General features: G+C 40.7%; 2 protein-coding genes across 3 annotated transcripts; both read left to right on the top strand.

The window, feature by feature from the left end:
* The first annotated feature begins 1,505 nt into the window (after nucleotides 1-1,505).
* On the top strand, nucleotides 1,506-6,301 carry mob3c (MOB kinase activator 3C). 2 transcript variants are annotated; one of them, XM_030084052.1, is made up of 4 exons: nucleotides 1,518-1,851; nucleotides 3,457-4,072; nucleotides 4,830-5,032; nucleotides 5,737-6,301. In XM_030084052.1, the coding sequence occupies exons 2-4, from the start codon at nucleotides 3,655-3,657 to the stop codon at nucleotides 5,764-5,766; spliced, it is 651 nt and encodes a 216-aa protein (XP_029939912.1). In that variant the 5' UTR covers nucleotides 1,518-1,851; nucleotides 3,457-3,654; the 3' UTR covers nucleotides 5,767-6,301. The 2 variants fall into 2 exon arrangements, with proteins under 2 accessions (XP_029939913.1, XP_029939912.1); XM_030084053.1 differs by lacking the exon at nucleotides 5,737-6,301 and having other exon boundaries at nucleotides 1,506-1,851; nucleotides 3,457-4,068; nucleotides 4,830-5,015.
* A 3,259-nt stretch (nucleotides 6,302-9,560) lies between these two features.
* LOC115382063 (transmembrane protein 275-like) lies at nucleotides 9,561-10,940 on the top strand. Its single transcript, XM_030083705.1, has 2 exons — nucleotides 9,561-9,687; nucleotides 10,317-10,940. Exon 2 carries the CDS (start codon nucleotides 10,365-10,367, stop codon nucleotides 10,938-10,940), a length of 576 nt encoding a protein of 191 aa, XP_029939565.1. The 5' UTR covers nucleotides 9,561-9,687; nucleotides 10,317-10,364.
* Nucleotides 10,941-14,949: the final 4,009 nt, after the last annotated feature.

Raw genomic sequence — 14,949 nt, 5'->3', positions numbered from 1 at the left:
AGGAACCCAAAGAAACATTGTCTGGGCCAAAGCAGATATTGCTGTTAAACTTCTTTACTGTAATGATGTGGCCTTGTGAGATTTATACACTGCTGACAGAATCGAGGGCTATCAAAGTAAATTTTACTTAGTTCGCTTCTGTGTTCAAACATTACAACTTTTTTTTTTTGTTTTTTTTTAACATGATACAGCCATTACATGCCTTTGTGGGTCCCGACAAACTGTAGTCGTGTAACCCAAGACTACAGATGTGTGATCGTATTTAATGTGGTGCAGTCTGAAGGACTGATGACCAACAACGTCCGGCATCTTTCAGTTGTGTCCCAGGAAATTTTAGCCGACTCTCCCAGTCATTTCTCGATTTTTTGAAATGTAGGTGTTTGTAACTTCAAAGGAATTCATTTTTCATAATGAAGGCATACAGTCTGTGCATGTCTATTTTGGAAAGGCTCCCTCTGCTCTCTTTATACCTGATCATATTGCTGACTTATTAACCTGAAGGGGTGCCACGGCCACTTCTGCATCTGTTGCTGCCTGTGTCACACCTGTTCTCACATGTGTTGCTAACATAAAATTTAAAATGTGGTTCACCTGCAGGAGTTCCAGAAGCAGAGTGAGCATTCAATACAACCCTGACTGCTGTGTGTCATTAAAGTTTACAATAGTCAGGGTGACTTCTAGTGGTTGTATTGTATTACTGCAACGCAGATGTTTTTTTTGTTTGTTTGTTTGTTTTGTTTTGTTTTTCATGCACTTTGTATTTAGTTTTCCTTTCGTATTTGGCACAAAGAAGAGAATGCAGATTCAAATAACTAAAGCAGACTGTGCCTTTTTTTTCTAAATTCCATCACCAATCTACTGCAGACACCACACCACTTTAACTTGACACCTGAGACATTCATTCATACTATTTTCATAGACTTTTTAGTTACCTGGTGGAGATCATTTTACAAAACGTCCAGACACTTTCTTTTGGTAGGTTGGGTGTTATTATTCATCACAGAAGCAGCAGGATCACCTCTATGGGGCTTGTTGACATCAAAACAGAGGAAACATTCAGAGCTATCCTGATAACAGGCGGTCCTGGAGGCCACAAGGAATTCGCAATATTTCTTAATAATTTGACTGAAAATGTCAAAGTTATCAATGGATATCCACACAAGACGCCATATTTTTTTGAAGTGGGTGTTTTAAGCTCACTGACAATATCTTTAAAAGGTCAAGAATTTAAATGATATGTTTTTGTGTCTTTACCACAAAAAAAGGGAAAAAATGCTTTGTGGACTGCCACATATCCCGAAATATTTGTGGGATCATTCCTCTCTCTTTTTCTCTCTCTGTCCTATATAAGGCTCAAGAAGAGAGGTTTGTTTTCTCGAGAGCTTACCAGAGGGCTGGGCTTCAGCGGGGCATGGGCTGAAGGAAGGAAAAATGGAAAAGGGGGAGGGCACAGTCAGGCTTGAGTAAGGTCTTTTTTCACAACCCTTCTTCTCTTTCAATTTACACACCGCCCACACACACACACACACACACACACACACACACACACACACACACACACACACACACACACGCGGAGTTTACAGCAGACAAAGTCAGGATGTGACATCATGCACAGGAAGAGAAGCCAAACAACTTTTTTCTCCTTTTGCCGTGCTGTCTGTGCGGCTCAGTGGAGCCCGAGCGTCTTGTTGGTTATCAGCAGAAAGGGAGTCTTGAGGAGCTGGAGCTGGAGCTGGAGCTGTCCTCCACAGAGTTGAAAAGTTGAGGCGGCTGGTCGCCCGGTTCTTCCCCAAACGTCCCACAACTTTCCACTACATTCCAGACGCTCCGCTGCAGGACTTCAGCCGGGTACGGTGCAGAAAGCTTTTTCCATTCTGTAATCTCTGTCTGTGTATGGTCTCCTGAGGACTCCTCCTTTGTTTCTGGGTACTGTCCGCAGCTTGTTTCTGCCTTGTCTTCAGTGTTTTCCGTCCCATTCTCTGGACTTGCTGTCAGTCCGCGGTGTCAGAGGCAGATTCCATCGTATGAGTGAAGTATGCATTGTGGGTCAGTCAGCCTCAGGACGTGATCAGACACGCTTCGCTCTGACTCTGTTGAGACATGCAGTCAGTCTCAAAGTCACAGGATTCCACATGCTGTCACTTTTTCAGGAAAAAAAAAATGTCAGTAACTAGTGCCGTTTTATCCAGAGGAGTTCCAAGTGTGACTGTATAATGAGTGCATCAATGAGCTGAGGAATAAATGAAACTGTAATCGTGAGCCTCCCTCTGAGGCCCTTTTGTTATTGACACATATACAGTAGCTATTTCATGCCCACGTAGTCTAGCTTCCCTGTTTTGATTTTCAAACTGAGATCAGGCACGCTTCTGAAGCTGGTAGAAAGGAAAAAAGTCTCTGATTTACTTTAAAGCTCAAGTAAAAGTTTGACATGTGTGAAATGTCTGGGCTGTGACTTTTAGAGAGGGGTTTAGAGCATCAGTTCACATAATAATCATGTCAGTGTTTTTGTCTTAACTTTGAGTATTGGTGGTCATGAAGACACAAACTTCTGCAAATTCATTTTTTAAAGACATTTAAAGAAGCAGCCACAGGAAATGATGAGAGCTGCAGCTCAATATGGAACAGGAGACACAAATGCGGATATAGTATCATGTTGCAACCACAGTCACTTGAATGTGACTGGACTATTAAATTTGAGGAGGTAACGCATGCAACAGCCGATTGTGCAACCAAAGAATAAGTAAATGAAACCGTGAACTAAACTGAGCTGAATTCTGATGCTGAATGAAGTCAAGCCTGGGAATATGTAACATACTTACACTGTCACAGTCGTGAACTTGTAATCCTACCGTTCAGAATTAGTTGGGTTATAATTGCAGTAGCTGGCAGTTTTCCATCAGTTATCACACTTAGTTAAATGTTTTCTGTGGCAGGGTGCTGCTGCAGTCTCTGATCAGTAGGATATTTTCACTGAGGGTGTTTTTCTTTAGGACTGTTCAGTCTTGGGTACATCACAGGATGCCATTCATTTTCTCAATTAGGCTTGACTCTCGTGACCTGACATTTCCTACATCTCAATGAAGCTGTTGCTATTTTTAATAATGATTTTAATGACGGCTAAAACCTTGTGATACAGTTGTTTGGACACGCAGTGCCGTGAAGGTAGTGAGGACATCATGAGCCATTCATAGGAGTTACAGAAATCGGTTTGAATTGTATTACACAACAATGGTTCACAGTAAAAAGCGACACCTTTATGAGTCACTGTAATGACATGGTTTGTGAACATCTGGCTTTGTGGGTTTTATTACTAATTAGGCTTTCACAAAGCCCTTTTGTAAACACTGTGGTTTTGTAGTGCAATCATTTATAATTTGGTGCAAAGTAATCAAATATTAGAGTGGATTAACGAGAAAAAAGAACCCTAAGACTCTTGTTTCTTCTCTTTCACAGATGCATCAAACAAACTCAAGACAAGAACTCCCTGCAGTCTTTCCGTGACAGATCCCTGACCCCTCGGTGACCTGATTTTTGGAGCTGGAAACAGCCTTGTTTGCTCTCAGTAGAAGGTTCCCACGTTATCTTTGTCCAGCCCAACTATCATTCTGGAGAGCGTATTCTCCCCTTATCACAGGGGAAACGACTGAGTCAATGGCGCTGTGTCTTGGACAAGTGTTCAGTAAAGACAAAACATTCAGGCCAAGGAAGCGGTTTGAGCCTGGTACACAGCGCTTCGAACTCTACAAAAAGGCTCAGGCCTCACTCAAGTCTGGCTTGGACCTCAGGAAAGTGGTTCAGCTGCCGGAGGGAGAAAACCTCAACGACTGGATTGCCGTTCACGTGGTGGATTTCTTCAACAGGATCAACCTGATCTATGGCACAGTGAGCGAGTACTGCACAGAGCGCACATGTCCCATCATGTCTGGAGGACTGAGGTACGAGTACAGATGGCAGGACGGCGACGACTACAAGAGACCGACCAAGCTGCCTGCGCTCAAGTACATGAACCTGCTGATGGACTGGATAGAGTCGCTAATCAATAACGAGGACATCTTTCCCACCAGAGTAGGTGTGTGTGTGAGGAGTTTACGAATATAGCTGGCTGGCTGTGATTGAGTGTGTGGCCCGTCACGTGAATGAGGCTTGTCTGCGTGGTGTTGTGCTGCTCCAGAGCTGAAGCGACAGCCCTGATTACGGCGCCGTTCTCCTCCATTAGGCTCTAAAATGTGATGATTAAGTTCAGTTGGAGGTTAATTAGACAATCAGGTTGACATTTAGAGGGAGCGCAATAGGTGACAGTGGTGTTATTTATCACAGCACCGTATTTAACAATTTAAAAGAAATTAGCTCTTTACCGATGCTGCTGCACAGATGCCCGACTGTGTTTAAACCAGATCATTTTAGTGTGTTTTCAGTATTTTTTAGGAGGAACTTTCGCTTTCGATTTGATGCAACACGCAGGTCACATGAGAGCTCAAAATGATGCTCAAATGTGAATGGCTTTTGTGCTCCAGCATGTCTTCCTAAAGGGCTTTAAATTAACACTTTAAGATATTAGTTAATCAAAGCAAAACATCATGTGCTATTCATTTAAATTACAGTTTTAAGTTAAAATTGCAACTTTCTCCGTTTTATGTTCACATTTATCTCAACAATACCAAAAGGAAGCTGAAATTGGCATTGCCATCTGACTGCACAGTCATGGTTTTCCTTGAGGAACTAAATTACTTCTACAGTATTGCCGAATCAGTTAAATATTCTCAGATCTATAAGATATTGTTGCTTTATCTTGAATCCAATACCTCTTTTTTTCTTCTTTAATCCAGGCGTGCCTTTCCCCAAGAACTTCCAGCAGGTGTGCAAGAAGATCCTGAGCCGCCTCTTCAGGGTGTTTGTCCATGTTTACATCCATCACTTTGACAGCATCTGCAGTATGGGGGCAGAGGCCCACATCAATACCTGCTACAAGCACTACTACTACTTCATCTCAGAGTTCAGCCTCATTGATCACTCCGAGCTGGAGCCCCTGGTGAGATGTCAATGCAAGCTCAGATATATGGGTGTGAAGTGAGCAAGCATGAATAAACAAAGAATGGCATGGATGCTTTGTAATGGGATGGCTGTCAGCATCACTCTCGCAACTGTCAGTGTGGCAAATAATCTGTTGCCTTGCTGTGTGCATCTTCGATGGATTTATATTTCAACTTCAAGCTGATGTGATTTTTGTGTTGGTGCACATACAAAGCAAAGCAAAATGGATTTTTTTTGGTCACACCTTACAATGAGAGAACAATATATGAATTGCTCTTTTTATTAAGATAACTTTCATATAACGCCTTGGAGGGACTGAATGTATCCTTCAGTTTCCTATTATAAAAGAAACTTGCATAAAAAAAAAAGATTTTGGATTGAAGCAGCAAAGCTTATAAGAGTATTCTTATATAGTTGTTAGAATTTTCCAAAAAAAGACCTTTATCACAGGTGAGGAGGTTGAAAGTGACGCTCCAAACATTAATGAAATATCTCAGTCATTACCAATACAAAGCCTGTGCAATTTCTCCTGTAAAGTGAAACAGGGATGAGACATTTTTGAGTTTGAGCTGACCATCTTATTAACAGAATCTTGTTTTTAAATCTTTTCTGTCCACGGGACTTGTCATTGTTATTTATAAGAATGGTATATATGGCCCCGCTTATATTAGATGTTAAACATCATGTCTTTTTTTCCTGCAGAAAGCGATGACAGAGAAGATTTGCAATTAAATGAACCCACATGGACAAAGGAGTTTACATTACGACAATATCTGAGCCCCGTGAGAAGACTTCAACAAAGAAACATTCAAGACAAGCAACAGTTTCAAGGACATTTGCATGAGTGCGTTTTTGAACAAACTGACACCCACCATCAAATGATAATGTTATACTTTCACACAAGTTTTTTTTATTTACGTACTGACAATATGATGCTGTGATGCCATTATTGATGTTTTTGTGTTGATTTTTGATACTTCCAAAATTTGTACTTATTTACTTTCTGTCTCGTTTTTCTTACCTAGTACATTTTCTTCATCTCTTTAAATGTTTTGATATATATGATCTTTGGTGTATCATGGTGACTGGGGGGGGTTATGCAATGTTTTTTAATGGTTCAAAGATTAAACATGTTCTCAAGGCAGAGAAATCTGGGTTGTATATCAAAAATCAGTAAACCAGGTATATAAATTTAAATCCAAAAGATTAAAAAATTTAAGACAAACTAATGTATTTTAAAACACTCTGAAATGCAATAAAACAAATCACAAATTCTACATTTACTCATCTGTTTGATTTTGGATAAACATATATAGTACCAAGAAGCTGGGATTGCCTCCAGCACCTCTCCATCCTGAAAGGGATAAGCAGACCAGAAAATAAATGAAGGAATGAGGGATACATTTAAAATCATACAAGATTGTGCAACACTGTGAAGGTCAGAAATTAAATGGTATTTTCCTACCATATTGGCACAAGTAGTTTCTTATATAGTAATGCAAGTGAAACTTAGTTTCAGAACATACTTCAAAGAAGTCAGTGGGCTTCCCATGTATGAATATAAACATGTTGTAGATGGACCAACAAGACATGACAGGTTTTTTTTCTAACATTTAGATGTATTGTTGAGAAGCATTTTGAGAAAGTCAGCAGAGACTGAATTTGTGCTTAGATTTTCCATATAAAATTCTGCCTCTTTCCTTGTACAAGAAACACCATTAGGCAAGTAAAGTTTATTAGTGCTTTTCACAGATAAATCTCACAAAGTGCTGAACAGCACAAGATAAAGAGACATAGAAATCATTAGCAAAACAAGGACTACTCTGGTGAAGTATTCAGCCAAATGCTATGTGTCCTTTTTGAACAATTTCACAGACTCAGTCATACGGAGGGACAAGAGCAAGTGGCTCCAGAGTCTGGGGACAACAGCCTGAAAGGATCGTTCTACCCGGGTTTTAAACCGTGTCTGTGAGGAGTATGGGCACAACAAGTCTGTAATATACTGGGGTGCCTCACCATGCAAGGATTGGAAAGTCAGAACTAAAGTTTTAAAGTCAGTCCAAGACTAGGAAGCCAGTGAAGGCTGGACAGGACAGGGGTAATGTGGGGTGTTCTGGGCGTACTTGTCCGTAGCCTGGCTGCAGAGAATTGAAGTTAACAACCTGACAGAGTTCATGGCAGAAGTCAACTCCTTCGACCAGGACTTCGGAGCCCTCACCAACCCCGTGACGCTATACCCACCTGCCAAATCCACACTCGCCCCAGACGAGCAAAGAGAAACACTGAGCCAAGTGAACCTAAACCCTGAGGGACCAGCACAATGTCCTCCAAACTTGTTGTGTATTTTTTGTGAGCTAGTGAATCACGTTGGCCTTTGATTCATCTTCTCCTTGGAAAAGTGTTTGTACCAAACAAATATTTGACCTTGAGTTTTGCAGATGTGTTAAAGTTGTGTCTTTCATATCCCAATTGAACACTCATCAAAACACTGAGGGCCTTTTTGGTGTACACATAGCAAAATGGAAATTCTACTCATGAAATAATGCACATGCATATTTAAATGGAAAACTGCTGGGAACATTTTATTGACCCCTAATGGATCATCAGGTTCCTTTTAACCATATAGAAATGTGAATAACCCAAACATACAAATAATTCATAACTTATAGATCATATGACCAGTGGCAGAAAAAAACAAAACAGAAGTGTGTGTGTGTGTGTGTGTGTGTGTGTGTGTGTGTGTGTGTGTGTGGGTGTGTGTGTGGGTGTGTGTGCGTTCTTGTATTTCTATCCTTGTCGGGGCCAAATGTCCCCACAAGGATAGCAAACGTGGAACGACGTGCCTTGTGGGGACCTTTTTCCGGTCCTAAGTAGGAGAAACAGTGTTTTCTTGACCATGTTGTTGTTACTGAAAAAAGTAAAAGTGCAAAAACATTTCTTTAGGGTTAGGCTTTGTTGTGTGTGGGTTAGGGTTAGGGTAAGGGTCAGGGTTAGGGGCTAGACATGAAGGGAGTCAATGGACGGTCCCCACAAGGATAGAAATACAAGACTGTGCGTGTGTGTGTGTGTGTGCGTGCGTTCTCGTATTTCTATCCTTGTTGGGGCCAAATGTCCCCACAAGGATAGCAAAACGTGGAATGACGTGCCGTGGGGACCTTTTCCGGTCCTAAGTAGGAGAAACAGTGTTTTCTTGACCATGTTGGTTACTGAAAAAGTAAAGTGCAAAAACATTTCTTTAGGGTTAGGCTTTGTTGTGGTGTGGGTTAGGGTTAGGGTAAGGGTCAGGGTTAGGGGCTAGACATGAATGGGAGTCATGGACGGTCCCCACAAGGATAGAAATACAAGACTGAGCGTGTGTGTGTGTATGTGGGAGAGCGAAAGATAGGGAGAGAGAGGGAAAGAGAGAGAGGACCCCCTCCCACAAACACATACATACAACAACTGTAGCAGAATGTTAGCGAATTAAAATATGCCCATTTTATTTTAATTGAAGGTCTGAACTGAAGGTTCAAGATGTTCATTTCATTTTTATTGAATCTAGTGCCCTAAGAAATTTATATATCACATTCAGCTGCCTATTCAAGTGTTTTAAAGAGGTGTCCAATGTGTCAAGTTCTTACTTTTGTCTACTACTACTTTCCCGTGACTTCATATAATGGCTTCTGTAATTGACCCCCTATTTCACACTGTGGCCATAGAAAACTCCTGTTCCTCTTAGGCTGGTTAACAGTGAATGCTCACACATTGGTAAAGAACTGCTTGTGATCTCCCCCCCCCCCCCCCCCCCCCCCCCCCCCAACCGCACACCTTTCCCATTACTTGTAATGGCTTCGATAGAGCTCCAGTAATTGGAAGCAACAATGATGTCTAGCTGAAAAATTGTCAAAGCTTTTATAGAGTCCCATGCAAAAAGCTCTCGGCCCTCATGACTGAAGCATACTGTCATTGGCATCTTCTCCATTAAGTAGTAATAATAATAATAATAATAATAATAATAATAATAATAATAATAATAATAATAATAATGATAATAATAATAATAACAATAAACATCACATTATGTCAGTCTAATTTGAGTTATATCATTCAAATGAATTATTATTCCTTCTCTTTCTCTATGGTCTTCCATTAGATAGCTATTTGAAAATATGTCCATTACATTATAGCAAATGTGTTTGAATGAAGGTGTTTTGAAACTGGGCTTTTTTGCTTTGTGAGGACAAAGTCGATGGGGGAGGGAGAGTAGGAGGGTGTAATGAATCCACTGGCAGCATTGTTCTGACAGATGCAGTGTTCTTGTTGGCGTACCTCAGCTTCAGGAAATCAGATGAGAAACCTTGTAAATACACAGTATGCAGAAATGTTAGACAAACTTAAATTAATGACATAAAAAAGCTTAGTTAAACAGAAAGCTGTTAAGGTTGATTTATTCATGGAACTCAAATGATGGTCAGTCACTTCAATTGATTGTTTGATCACTTCACAGACGTGTCACGATTGGGTGCTGCGTGCGCCCCAGCGGTCATTGCGCGGCAGCGCAGCAGCGGCTCACTCAGCCCTGCACCTGCAGGAGGGACAGCTCCGCTCTCTGCACCATGAGGGACGGAGGTGACACACCAGCAGAGAAACGCTGAAGTTATGGCTCCGATTAAGGTAGGCGCGACCCAACATTTATGAGAAAATATGCTCAGAAATGTGCTCTGTTGTTGTTCTTTTTTTTTTCTCCTCTTCTTGGTTTTCGGTCCATGTGTGCGCACAGCAACGTGGTCGCTTTGTGAATTGTGAATCACTTTTTCTTGTAGTAGCATTTCAATCTGTATGCTGTCGTCTCGTGCAGTTCAGAAAAAGTTTGAGTACGAAACCTGTTAACGTTTTGGTAGAGATAGATAGATAGATAGATAGATAGATAGATAGATAGATAGATAGATAGATAGTAGGTAGAGAATCTCCTGTTAGATAAACAAAATACAAAACAAAAGTATACTATGTCTGAGGTGTATTAAAACAAGCAAAATAAACTTTTAAAGAATGCACTTGTAGCTGGAGAAGCATATTGAGCCTCTGATTTTGTAAATGATAAAAAAAGAATACTTGTGTAACCAAATAACCATCCAATGCAAATATGTACAATTAACTGTGTTAGTGAGTACATCATTCCTCCAAAACCATTCCCAAACAATTCCCTGAAGAAAAAGAGTTTTAACAAATCCTGCTCCTTTTCTAAAAGAACTCACAATTGCTATCTGCTCTTTTCCTTTTTTCATTATCATCTCTCCCTGAAGTGATCAGACATTACTCTGGTCAGCAGCCTCTCTGAGTCTCGCTGAGACATGGTTCTACCTGAGAAAACCTCCGGAGCGTCTGCTCCCAAAGAGACCGCCGAGCAGCGTGCCCTGCGACACCAAAGCCTGCCTTCCCCCGCCCTGTGCTGTGCCTGCGGGCTGTGCATCATGCTTGCTGGCATTAACATCACCCTGGTGGGAGCTTTTGCCTTTGGCACCTTGATCCCCACGGGCAACCCTCCCATCGTCATCGGGCCTCTTCTCCTGTTAGTAGCGTTGTCTTTCTTCATGGCGTGCTGTGTGGTCAGCAGGAGACACCCAGACAACATGGCCAACAAGGCCAATGGAGGTGAGAAGTGGGGGCTGATGCGGATGGGGACGGCGGCTTTCGAGATGGAGACAAGCGAGCATACGCTTCAGGACACGACGGCGGTTCAGCTCAGCCCCACCAACTCCCCAAGCACTTCTCGCAAGTCTAGCTCCAGTCGAGTGGACGCCACCATCGCTGCGCCTTGTCAGAATGGACTGCATGAATCACAGATGTCTGAAATGAGCATCCCTGATGATAAACCCTGTCTGACCTCTGACCAGACACTGTCTGACCAGAGCACACTCACTTCATAGCCTGGACTTTGGTGAATGAATATATCTCTCTTTGAATGGCAGAAATGTTTTGGACTTTTAAGTGTGGAATTCAGCACAGAAGAGTACCATAAATGACTTCAGACTTTATGCTTAAATATTTGCTGAAATCTTTCTGGCAATATCTTGTTCATTATGTTACAAGATGTAGAATGTTTATTCCTCTGTTCATAGACGTATGTTACCTTGCCACGAACAAAAGGAAAAGATGTTAATTCAGTGGTTTTCAGTTGGTGCAAACTCCAGTGAAGGCAGGAGTCACAGGAAGAGGGTCAACCTGATGGTCAGCTTTTACAAGTATGATGTTCTTGCTGTAATTTTTCAGATGGAATCGTCACGAAAATCAATTGTTTGGGGGAGTGAGGGTAACATCATTACTTATTCTGTTATATATTTTGAAACTGAAAAAAAATTGACTTTTTGTGAAACAAATGATGTAAGCTGGGAGGGTTAAGCAAGATTTTATTACACGTACTTCAGGATAGCTGTTATTGTTTTCCTTTTAGTTTCTTACACCAACTGCAATAAGTGGTGATGTGATTTTGATCTGTGTTAGGATCAAGATTCAGTGACACAACGATGCTCACTAGTTATCTGTGTAGATGTTTTCTCCAAACAAAATCAGAAAAGGAGATAATAGCCTAAGTGAAATGTCTGTGCAGGTCTTGTCTATTCAGATTTGCCTGTCATCATCATGCCTTACTGATTGAGTGTGATTAGTGCTCATCACAATGGTCTTTGACACAAATGTTGAGTTAGTACAACCAGACTTGTGTCAATCATAAAAGTTGTTCTTGTGGAAATCTGCTATGAACTCTTTTCACTCATATCAAAATTACTGTTATTACTGTCATTTTCACTGAGCTGCGTTAAGTGACTTTTAGTTGTATTAAAACAATTATTCAGTAACAAATGAATGTTTTTAATTTTCTAGTTATTAAAAATGTCAGTACTTATATGGAGGACACATGTTCATTTTGTAAATAAACACTGTGTTTACTTGTGTATTTGTATGTAGAAACAAAAAATATTTGCTTGTGAACACACAAAAAAACAAAACCTTGTGTGGCATTGACAAAAGCGACAAGCTATCAAACACATTACCAGCTACATGCGAGCCAGACTTCTAAAGAAGAATGTACGGGCTGCAAAGATAATTCGTTTGTTATCTGAGAAGCGCCAGCGGCGACAGTGCAAACAGCGCCTTCCGTACAATGTTGCCCATCACTTGGCATCTGACCCAACAGCTGCCAGCAAAGGCGGGAGCGCTGTTTACTCATCATCATACATCTGCTGTCCACAAACACAGCAAGACACACACTGTGATCCCCTCACACAGCTCAACCACTGGAAGAGATAACACAACAGCTGCCGCCCATGGTTATTGCAGTCGTGTGTGTGTGTGTGTGTGCACACGCATGCGTGTGTGAGATGAAGCCATATGATTTGGCGTATTGTATGCCTGTCTGCAGTTATCTAGTGACTCACACTTAGAGCTGTTGGTGCTCCTATGAGGTGCATGACATGTCTTGACAACCTGAATGAAAACAGAAGTAGGAGGGAGGTCACATCGCTCTGAAACATGACTCAGCAGTGTTACTTCATGCAGCGCCAGCTTGTAAGCAGGTTAGTGTGGCTGAGCAACAGTTACACTGCAACACAATTTTATTTTATTTTTTTTATTATTATTTCATTTGAGTATGAATTTATTAAAAGCAGGTGTCACACATCAGTGCAAGACTTTACCTCGGACTGTAGCTGATGCCATGTTCATATGAGCAGCCTGTGATGCATATTTCCGGTGAAAGTAATGATCAAATATTATTAAAATCTGAGAAATCTGAGTTTATTTTAAAATCCTTAGAGTTGGAGACAGCTGTTTCACATTGCTGTGCACCTACTCTTTGGGTCACAGAACTCTATACTGTGGTGTTGTATCGTGTGTGTCAAAGTGCATGAATTCGTGCCCGTGAGCATGAGGCCACATGAAGCATGCAAGTTGGTGATGTGTAAAAATGTTTTCCTTGAAGAACAAATAAATTCAGTGTTTGGACTGACATTATTTTCATTTGTTGCATCACAGATTTGAAGTAGAATGAAGTATAAACATTCATTAATTATTCTACAGCTTTTCAGTTTTGTCGGAAGAAGAACATTGAAAATTTTGGACAACTTGTTCAACTTCTAAACTTACATAATCTATGTGTGGAAACCACACCTCTCCATATCAGTTTTGTTGTTTGAAATGACATAAGAACCAATAAATGAGCCGATCCAGGCCTCACTTTTTGATGTGCTGGCCTTGTGCTATAATCTGAATGGCTGAGCCATTATATAAGCCTTCATCCAGAGTGTACTGCACTCAGCAGGTCAGCTATAAATGTAACATGGCACACCTTTCAAGGTTGACGAGGGACGACAAACCCTCTCAGATTTCTACTGATGGGATCACTGCTGAGAAACAATTTTAATAGACAACCTAAGACTGAGTTTCGATTGATCTCTGGCAAGTAATTATGTTTGACTGCAAATTATTTCATTTCTAGGGCCATTTTCGCCTCACTATGAATGAAGGCAGCCACAGATTCTTGCCACTTGACAGCTACGTAAGACTTGGATCAGGGTGCCTTATAGATCATTCTTTAGCCACCTCTCATTAGAGGTTTACTGTGAATGCTGAATTTAGAGGAGGCCATGTTGTTTTCTAAGAGAAAACACATATACCCCTTTTCCACTGGCGAAAAAACCCATTTAAACCCGGTTATCATCGGCTCCTCATGGCAGTGGGAAAGGGTTCAATCGGCATTTCAGCCCAGGTCGACTGACCCTGCAAGCCACCGGGATTCATTGATGACAACATGGGATAGTCTAAAGTTTAAAAAATGTGGTCAAATTGTACATTTCATTTGTACATTACATTACATAGGTGACACACACCTATATGCAACTCACAGGCATTCATGCTGTGTATAATACATTGTTACTGTTGCTTCAAGGCTACAAGGAATAACAGTGCAGGTTCTACCTGTCTTCCTTTACAGCCTTAAATTTGCTATCCATCTCCTTAAAGCTAAGCTAAGATTAAGAGCAAGTGTGCAGAAATGTTCTTCTACTTTAATAAATATATAATTAAGATCCCTGATGTATGATAAATGAATGACCTGGTCTTGTATTTTGTAATATTATTTCCTCTTCTTGCTAAATTGTAACATAAGTAATTGAGTCTTTGTTAAAGAAAAGGCAATTCACAGCACTTTTTTTAGTGTTCATGTGAAGTTTAAAGCAGATATGCTATCTGTTCAATAACTGTCATAAACAAATTAGGAAGAAATTGTATAAAGTAAAGACGAAATGACACATGTTGAGTGAAAGCACAATAAACTGGAATCAAAATGCAGTAAATTATTAATTGTGGACCTTCATCATTTGAATCTAGAACAAAATCAACCCAGGAAGTAGGAAAGGTAAAGAAAACTCCCTCATTAATATTAGGGAGTATGATAACGCCACCTTGTGGAGATACCATGGTAAAATGCTTCGGAGATGTTTAAATGAGAGGAATTACACGCGCACACACATTCCCTACTTCAGGTGTGCACATTGAGCTCCGTGTTAAGGTCAATGTTGCTTCGTGTCTACTGTTAGTTACACCTTTTATTAATCAACTAAACAACCCAAATTAAAACAGTGACAGGTGGATTCAGGGTTTTGTTGCAGTTGCAGTCTTCATGTTGCAACAACCAGTTGTGACGTTAGAGGGCAGTATTGTATTTTACACTGTATATCTGGCTGAAGCGACCGAGTTGATGAGGAGGTAGAAACACCTCACGAGTAGGCCTGAGAATTAAGTCTCAACGTTTACAACTCGCTTGAAAAAAATAAATTAAGAAAGATGTGTGTGTCTGGGCCAGACTCCAATAATTATTCTGTAACTTTGCATTTCTTTATCAAGTGACAAAAATACAAGCTGTAATCATTCCTTTGGACAGCT

This window comes from Salarias fasciatus, chromosome 23, assembly GCF_902148845.1.
Source record: "Salarias fasciatus chromosome 23, fSalaFa1.1, whole genome shotgun sequence".
NCBI classification, from domain to species: Eukaryota; Metazoa; Chordata; class Actinopteri; order Blenniiformes; family Blenniidae; genus Salarias; species Salarias fasciatus.
This window is presented reverse-complemented; position numbering and strand designations above follow the sequence as displayed.